Genomic DNA, 8,381 nt, shown 5'->3' with positions numbered 1-8,381 from the left:
CACAACGGTGGGAGGCTGAGCAATGACCCGACTATTTATTTTAAGTATTTATACTGAAGACCCAGAAGGTCTCAAACGAGCAGACAGCACACGACATTTATCTGTCTCTTGACAAACTGTAACCCCTAGCTTGTTGTCTACTTTTATCTTGTGACCAAAGGCTCATTAATACAGGGAAGGACCTGAATTCTTGGACATTGTTATTTTTTCATTCAGTTGAAGGGTAAACAAGAAAACGTTTAGTGCTGTTCGAGGTCAGCCTTTCAACCCAAATGTTCTATTATATATTTTACCTTTTGGCGTCCTATTTTTAATGTGAGCACCTGCAGTTCCCACAAGATCACAAGCCACTGTATATTAATCGTGTAACATACGATAGTAAGATGCGTGATCTTTAAACGGCCAGGGTCAAGAAAAGTGGGTTCAATTGCAATATGTGAAACCAATAAAAAGAATCCTATGAACCCTGAATACCATGGTGTATCTTTTTGCTGTGTTTTAGACCACAATATTCAGATTGCCCATTTTGGGGGGAAGGCATTTTTAGAGAAAAGTGGCAGTGCATACAAAAGAACAAACATCCATCCATCCCTTAAAAACGTACCAAATGTTTTAATATCAAACGTCGGAAAGCAGTACTGCCAGTATACAAATAATTTAAGAGTCAGGCCTCACAATTTACACTTGCCATCAGCGAGCGATAATTGACTTCACGAATAAGAAATGGTTTGATTTGTGCATGTAGAAAACAGACGGCAAGTAACTTACTGCCTGGGTAGTGGCTTGTAGTTTAAAATGTGTACGCCTGGTAAGATTGATGAAATGTCGTTGGTGGGCCACGTCTTGGCGTATTGCCTTAACTGGCCTGCTTATTGAACATGGAGGTGTAAGCAATCCACAAATACCCAGCTTAGAACAGTAGGAAGAATAGATGCCCACATTATCAAATTACAATTAATCAAAATATACCAGCAAACATGTGTCGTGCCACTTTGCACTTTAGAGCCCCAATGCCCTTCTCCGGCCTCAACCAGGAGTAAAGCATCTGATTTGGTTGAAGAGTAAATGCAAAGAAAACTTGTTATAAACATATAGAGACCACCATCAAGAGCAGCCTTAGTCCATGAAAATTGGAGCATCTCCTTTTGCAACTGTACAAATAGTGGTACTGTCCTAAACTTCTATCAACCTCGCGCACGCCAAGGGCAAAATGCTTGTAGTAAAAAATTGCAAATAAAGAATAGTGTTGCCTGATCTGGTGACAAGTATACAGGATGGATACTTTTGTTGCATTATATTGAAAGAGTGCACAGCATTTATAATAGTAAATACATCTGCATTAAGTTAAAAAAAAAAAATTGTACTAGAGAAATTGAAAGAACAATGTAACATGTAAATCACATTCAGTTCCCTGTGAATACACACACACTAAATGGGTGTGTTGGGGCTGTGCGTCTCCTAAAATTCCGCAAGAATTTAGGAGATGCGACTGTGAACATTAAGTAAACACATGACATACAATGCAGCTGGATGCCACTAATCCATTTACTATTGTAGCGTTTTAATCACACATTTATGTACCACCAAGGGTGCCAAAGACAGGGTCAATTACAGAAGGTCAGTGGGTAATTAAGGTATTATAATACACACACTGCACCCTTTGAAAATACTCATAAATATTTCCAAATTGTATTTTAATTCTGCCTATTTGTTGCCTCTTGCTGCAAAACACTACAATGCTTCAGCTCTTAGCAGTCCCTCGTGCCTTCCCCTTAGTAGCGGTTAGACCAGTGCCCAACGTAAAAAGTAGATTCACAGCTACAAATTGTTTCTGCACCATGCAGTGTAACTCATTTTGCTCCAGGGCGTAACAGCCCGACATTCATTTGTATGCCAGAGCGAAAGAGTGGATCGCAAGCTACAATTCATTCTCCCCCTATGCCATGCAAATACAGAATTACCACCAGCATAGATTTTCATGCAGGAGCAAATGCTGTGGATTTCTAGTAAATCGGCCTACTTTTGACACCAGCAAAAAGCAGGTGGATCCCAAAGGAATCCAGCTTAAAAGGCTGTCTGCTATGCGTACACGGAAGGCAGTGTTTACCTCATTTGCATGCCAAAGTGCAAAAGGGTGGCATACATGCGAGTATACCACCCCTTTACACTGCGATCGGAAAATGAGGCCCATTTAATATGGCGGTAGTTGTTGCTTGACTGCATGTAAAGATAAGTCTTGCTTTGATTTGCTTGAAAACTTGTTCTCAAACTAGTAAGAAGATCTCCCTTATCTAGCAGTAGGACATGGGGTAGTAATTCAGGGATCCACATTTTAAAGTAATTACTGCATGCATGTCGATTAACTTCTTTTGGTGGGGCAGGGAAGTCCAAAAGTACTATGGGTAAATTCGGATGCTCTGCCAGCATTATGGATGCAGTTTTTACTTAGTTTTACATTACTGGGGTTATTAGTCAAAGCAGTAGGTTTCTGAATAGATTTTCTTGAGTAGTAGAAGGTTGTAAAATAAATTGCTGAACACCTCATCAGAAAAGAATGCAGTGATAAATAGGCTCTAAAATCAAAAGGTGAATGAAACTGGCCTACACAACACCTGCAGACTATAACCAAGGCTCAACTCACCCGAAAACTGCGGCACCAAAAACGTACTCGCACCTAATACACAACCCCAAAACCAAACAACATGAGAGACACTGTTGCACCACATTAACCAAAGAAAGCCCCCAGGCCCGACATTCGGCCCTACGAGAAACTTTCTGGTGCAAGGGTGATGAAATGAGAGAAGGCAGCCTGGGAAAGCAACACAGAATGAAATACTTCTTAGCAACGTCTAAGCACGGAATACCCTGCATCATGGTATGGAAAGCGTTTGCAGTAATGGACTCTACTCTAATACGTTGCGATAAGAAAAGTTAAAAATAATTTCAAAATTTAGATGACTGTATTGGAGTACCATTTATACTACTTACCAGTCTAATGGTATTTTCTGAAAGCATTTTGCTAAAGTGTTTGCATAGCTTATCACGGCTCAACATGTACACTCTTCACTGATGTGCTGTGTTGTGTCCAGGTGTAGACCCGAGGGAGGCGAGTGACTTATGCTTGGCTAGCAACTTTGAGCCCAAGTATTGAGAATCAATATATGCTACTTTGTGCGTGGGATCATTTGTACACATCTATATTTGAAATATTTGTGCAAAGAAGAATGCACGTGAGACTCCGTAAATGACAAGAGCATGTTCAACAATCTGTGCATATAATAAACAAGTGTGGGGTTGTATATGTGATATGTAGCAATGGTTGGATCTCTGGATGCATGACAAGACACAAAAAGATGTGCATTGTGTTTTAATTTAGGCAGGTGTAGCAGAATTGACTGCACACGATAATCGCCCATGGGCTTTTGATTATAGGGGAATTGCCCTGTTTGTGTTACAGACAACCAATAAGTAAACCTGCATGCATCACCTGTTGAAGACTTTGTGTTGGAATCAGTGTGCTGTCCTCTATATAAAGAACACATATTTAGCCCTCTATGGACAATAGGCACTGGTGCACGGAGTGATACATGAGAATTATCCATACGCGTCTAAAACTGATGGGGCAGAAACTGGTATATTCATATATGTGGCGAGACTATCCATGTGTGCAAAGGTGTTTAAACATCTAGAAGATGTTTCATCATCGCAACATGGAAACCCTTAGTAGTGCCTTTAACATCTCTAGCATCTGGTACGGGATTTCTCATGATTGTTTAAAGAAATATGAAACCTAAAGTATTTGCTTTAATAATATTTCTGTCTAAATATACATTTTAGAATTCAAGATTGCTGGGATTTTTAAGTTTTGAAAATATCACTTGTGTAAAAGAATCACCCATGTGAGGCAAAAATGATCCAATAAGCTCGCAATACCACACTAAATCAATACAACTATTAGTATGTGGTTAAAGAGCAAAGGGAATTACCAGTGGCTTTTGAACAACAACGTACCTTCTGACCAGAGGCGCTTGCCTCAGCTTACACAAGCACACTTCCATGAGCATTCAGGATCTGGGACTCTGGATAATTGTCTGAATAGGCTTATATAAAACAGACCCATTGCTACTACCATCATTGTGGAAGCCACAAAGATACATGTTACGTAGGTGTGCATATAAAAAGACCAAGACTTGGAGAGCGTGCATTGAAAACAGCATATTTGAGTTTAACTTTAAAAACTAGACGACCGGGATGTTTTAAAACTCATTGATGACCCATGGTTTTACTGACAACGTTCCAGAAAACTGGTTAAAATATGAACAAAATATATATGTATATATATTTTACAGGACACATCTGAAATGTCATTAAAAACAAATTAAACGGTCTCCATTCACAAGGTCAGAACTTCAGTTAAGAGCTAAAAAAAGAAAACAGGTTCAATATCTGTTTTGTGTTTGGTTCGCAGCTAAAATCTGCTTCAAAGAAATGACCTCAGGACTTGTGGAATCATAAAATTAGATAATAGTTTGCATGGAGGTGGCATTACGCAGAGTCCTTCACTATAACCATTATCATATGTTCCTCTTCTAAGCTACCCAATGTCCTGAGGGCTGCCTGGAGGTACTGCTGTGAAAAGTCACAGGGAGGGAAGGCATAAAGCATACCCGTGCCCTCCCGGACCTTTGCCCCCCCCACGGGTAGACTGATGACACCAGCAGCCTGCTTCTGTTTTAAGTACGAGACAAGATTCCTAAGGAGACGTCTTTGTAACCCAAGCTCAGCGGGCAAGGTCACTCCAGTTGCTGCTCCTACTAGTGAAGTTTGGGTAGCAAGCAACACAGCATAACCACCAGGTGTGCCTTGTTTAATCCTACGTGTGACCTCATCCAGCTTCGGTTGGTCAAGTCGAAGCCTCTGAGCAATCTTCAACTGAGTTAATTTACCACCAGATGTGTGATCTTTCAATAGGGCGCTAGGAAGTCCAGTATCTCCCTCAAGAACGTGCATGGAGGTAGGGAAGCAGCTGTTCTTCAGCACTAGGTGACCACTCCAAGCATGCGATAGTGTCTGAGCATACTCCGATAACGTTTTGGGCTTTTTGGTCTCACATTTCAGTTCAGGTGGTGGTTTTGGTGCAGGTTCAATAGTTCGATGATTGTGTTCGCTCTCTTTTTTCTTCTGCTGGGAAGATTCTGGTGTGGGCAGTCTCTTTTTCTCGTCTGGCACATGTTTATTGTTCAGCACAGGGATGTTCTGGTCTTTTTCAGGTACAGCATTGGCAACATGATTCTCTTTACGGGTCCGGTCAGGGCTACTACGTTCAACAGTTGGCACAGTAGCTTTGGTCCTGCATTTGTCTTCAAATAGCAGAAGCGGAGCCCTGCCACGCTCACCAGAAAGGCTTCGACGTTTCCGCCTTTCCTCCCAAGGTTTGGGCACTGTACGTTCACCATCGCTGCCCCAGTGCTCCCCACTGCGGCTACGTGCCACGCGACTGTAATTCTCCAAACTGTTTCTGCGTTCTGAGACTTTGGCGGGGCTGGTCCAGTCGCCCTCTGCAAAAACCCTATCACGATCAGAGTACAACAAATGAGGAGGAGTTCTATCCCTCACCCTTAAGTCTTGTTCTAAATTTCTGTGCCGACTGTAACTCTCTGGTAACAATTCGTAATGCACTGGCAGCAGTGTTGGTTGGTACTGTTGGGGATACCTGGATTCCTCTGTTCTGGCAAAATCAACCCTTAGTCTCCTATCTGCACCTCCAAGCGGGTAGCCCCGCATTTTCGAGCATGCAGCCTGTGCAGCATCTAGACTTTCATATTGGATGTATGCAAAGTTGTCTCCCTTGACATAGTCGATGGTTTTGATGCTACCAAAGCGATCAAATTCTCTGGCTAGGGCCGCCAATGAAGTATTTGGACCAAGGCCACCAACCCATAGGCGGGTGGTTGGATTGACTTTCCCATATCCAATTTTAATGGCGTTCCGACCAATGATCTGACCGGACATAGCCACCTTGGCACGATGAGCCATATCCAGGTTGTGAAATTTGAGGAATGCATAGACACCACCGCTTCCACCGACTCCTTTGGCAGGATTCTTGATAACAACCTCCTCGATCAACCCATATTTTTCAAAGGCACGCCGCAGTTCAATTTCCTTGATGGCTGGGTCTACGTTGCCAATAAACAGGTTCCTGGTGGCACGTTGGTCATCCTCGGGCATAAGGTCCTCTTCTGCTACAGTGATGCCATATGGCCGGGTCCTCTCATCCTGCATGCCATAATAGTCCACCGCCCTCTCTCGCTCCCTGGAGAGCCCGGCTGCCTCCAGCGTGAAAGTGTTGTGGCGTGGCAGCCTGGGCGAGAGGGATCGCTGTTTATACTGGTAGCCATGAGTGGGTATGTAGGCCGGTTCGGGGGGCGTGCGACTGCGGCTCTGTAGGAAAACAGGTTCTACCACGACAGGGCGATCGCAGAGTTCTAGTCGTCCCCCTTTGGCATTACGTGCGTCCTTGGCATCCTGCGGATGACGAAAGTTAACATAGGCAACACGACCCAATTCCGGAGTATGAGAGAGCTTGACGCTGATATCACCGTACTTGTTGAACTGTCGGAAAATAGCATCTTCCAGCTGAACGTCTGGTAACAGCTGAGCCCCTAGTCCACTCACCAAGAGAGTCTTGTATTCTCCAGCCGACGTGACTGAAAGGGCAGGTTCGGGCTTCAATGGTTTGCCGGCTCGCCCCTGATTACGGCTAGTCAGGGGCTCAGGTGGGTGTTGTGGTCTGTGGTTGGAGGAATCGCCCCCGCCGCCCGAGCGTTCCTCGCGGCGTGAGCTAAAGCGGTCTCGGCTGTCGCTGCGTCCAGACCGATTCGTGCCGCGTTCTTCAGAGTTTTTACGATACCTGCTGCTGCGGTTGTTGGAGCCGCTGTCTGTGGGCCCCTCCTCCCGGCGGCTGCCCCCGTCGCGTTCCCTTCCCCGCTCACGGTCTCGCTCCCGCTGTCGCTTTCCACTAGCTCTGGGGGAGCTGCAGTCACGATCGCTGTGCCGTTTCATGTTGACCCCACTGTTCTCAAAAGCCCCGCTAAGCCGCCATATTGGACAAAAGGGGAACGCAGGGCAAACAGTACGGACTAGCACCCATCACAGGAAGTGACGCAGCGTACTCCTTCCACAGTTGACCAAACGTCATCTCTGAGGACCGCATATGCGCAGTGCTCCGCGATCAAATCACGCAGCTTCCTGGAAGAGCCGGTTCCGCGTTTTGTTCAACCAATACGATGAACAAGCCACATTTGCGCATGCGCTTTGTAAGTACGCTTGTGCCCCACCCGTACCTGTCAGATCTATACTTACAATTTACTTGGTTACAGCGGTGAGGAGGAGCAGGGACACGAGGGAATAATACAACGTGTTGCCATTGGTGCTCTGAGCCTGGCAACATAGTACCCTGCGTGGTAACAGGGCATTGCTGTCCCAAGACGGCATCACTCATGGGAGAAAAACAGCCTGGTGAAGTAACCCCTTCCGAGTAAACATGTTCAAAGTTGGACAATGAACGCACATGGCTTCAGGCTTTGTATACTGCGGCCTTGCATGCCAATATTTGAAAACTCCAAAGGGAATACACAAGAGAGAAATTGTCTGCTTTCGACGGTATCTTGCATTGGCGCAGCGTTTTTTTCTCCAGGAGGATGAAAGTTGAAACAAGATGAGTGAATTAAGCTTGTGACTTTGACAAAAGAAAATAACATGTAGGGATACGAGGATAGCACAAATCAGTGACAATTGCTAGAGTAGGATCTGCACCTTTTAGAAACGTTTATTGTAATTTTAGAAGAGATAACAGTAAACAGTACAAAACAATGCCAAGTCCCTCACAGGGGGAGAATATACATAAAAGATAAACGTTAATGTAAGGATGGACCTATTACAGATGTAGGGAACTAGGCTGCGGGTACACAAGGGGAGCCACAATATCATTGTCATGTTGAGGTATGCAGTTCCGGGGAAGGGGGGCGGGAAGTGATGCGGAAAGGAGGGACAGGGTTAAGTTGTACACAGGGGAATAAAGACGTTTTAGCAGTTGCTCCGTCTCGTTCATGCCCAGTGCGATCGGTGTGAATGGTCGGCGGCCCCCTTGAAGTAGCAGGCCGACTGTGGGGCAGAGGGATAGCATAGCTCTCAACCATTTGTCTCGCAAAGGCGGGTGAAATCACCCAATTTTGTTTTTGGCGGGTGAGACGCTCATTGGAATGAATGGGCGTGCAGGAGGCTTGGCGGGTGAGTCAGCCCTTTGCAAGGCGGGTGACGCCTGCCAAAAGCGGGTGAGTTGAGAGCTATGGGATAGACCCAGAGGAGCAGCTGGCCAGCCC

At 45.0% G+C, this 8,381-nt stretch overlaps 1 protein-coding gene across 1 annotated transcript; it reads right to left on the bottom strand.

Annotated features, from left to right (window-relative positions):
- Positions 1-592: 592 nt before the first annotated feature.
- Positions 593-7,222, bottom strand: RBM15B (RNA binding motif protein 15B). The gene has a single exon (XM_069644102.1). It carries the CDS (start codon positions 7,060-7,062, stop codon positions 4,546-4,548), a length of 2,517 nt encoding a protein of 838 aa, XP_069500203.1. The 5' UTR covers positions 7,063-7,222; the 3' UTR covers positions 593-4,545.
- Between the last annotated feature and the right edge of the window lie 1,159 nt (positions 7,223-8,381).

Source organism: Ambystoma mexicanum, chromosome 2p, assembly GCF_040938575.1.
Source record: "Ambystoma mexicanum isolate Mex_15411 chromosome 2p, UKY_AmexF1_1, whole genome shotgun sequence".
Classification (NCBI taxonomy): Eukaryota; Metazoa; Chordata; class Amphibia; order Caudata; family Ambystomatidae; genus Ambystoma; species Ambystoma mexicanum.
Note: the sequence above shows the minus strand (reverse complement) of the source record. Positions and strands in the feature narration are given on the sequence as shown.

Coding starts and splice junctions, on each gene's coding strand:
- RBM15B (XM_069644102.1), bottom strand. CDS start 7,062: ATGAAACGGCACAGCGATCGTGACTGCAGCTCCCCCAGAGCTAGTGGA.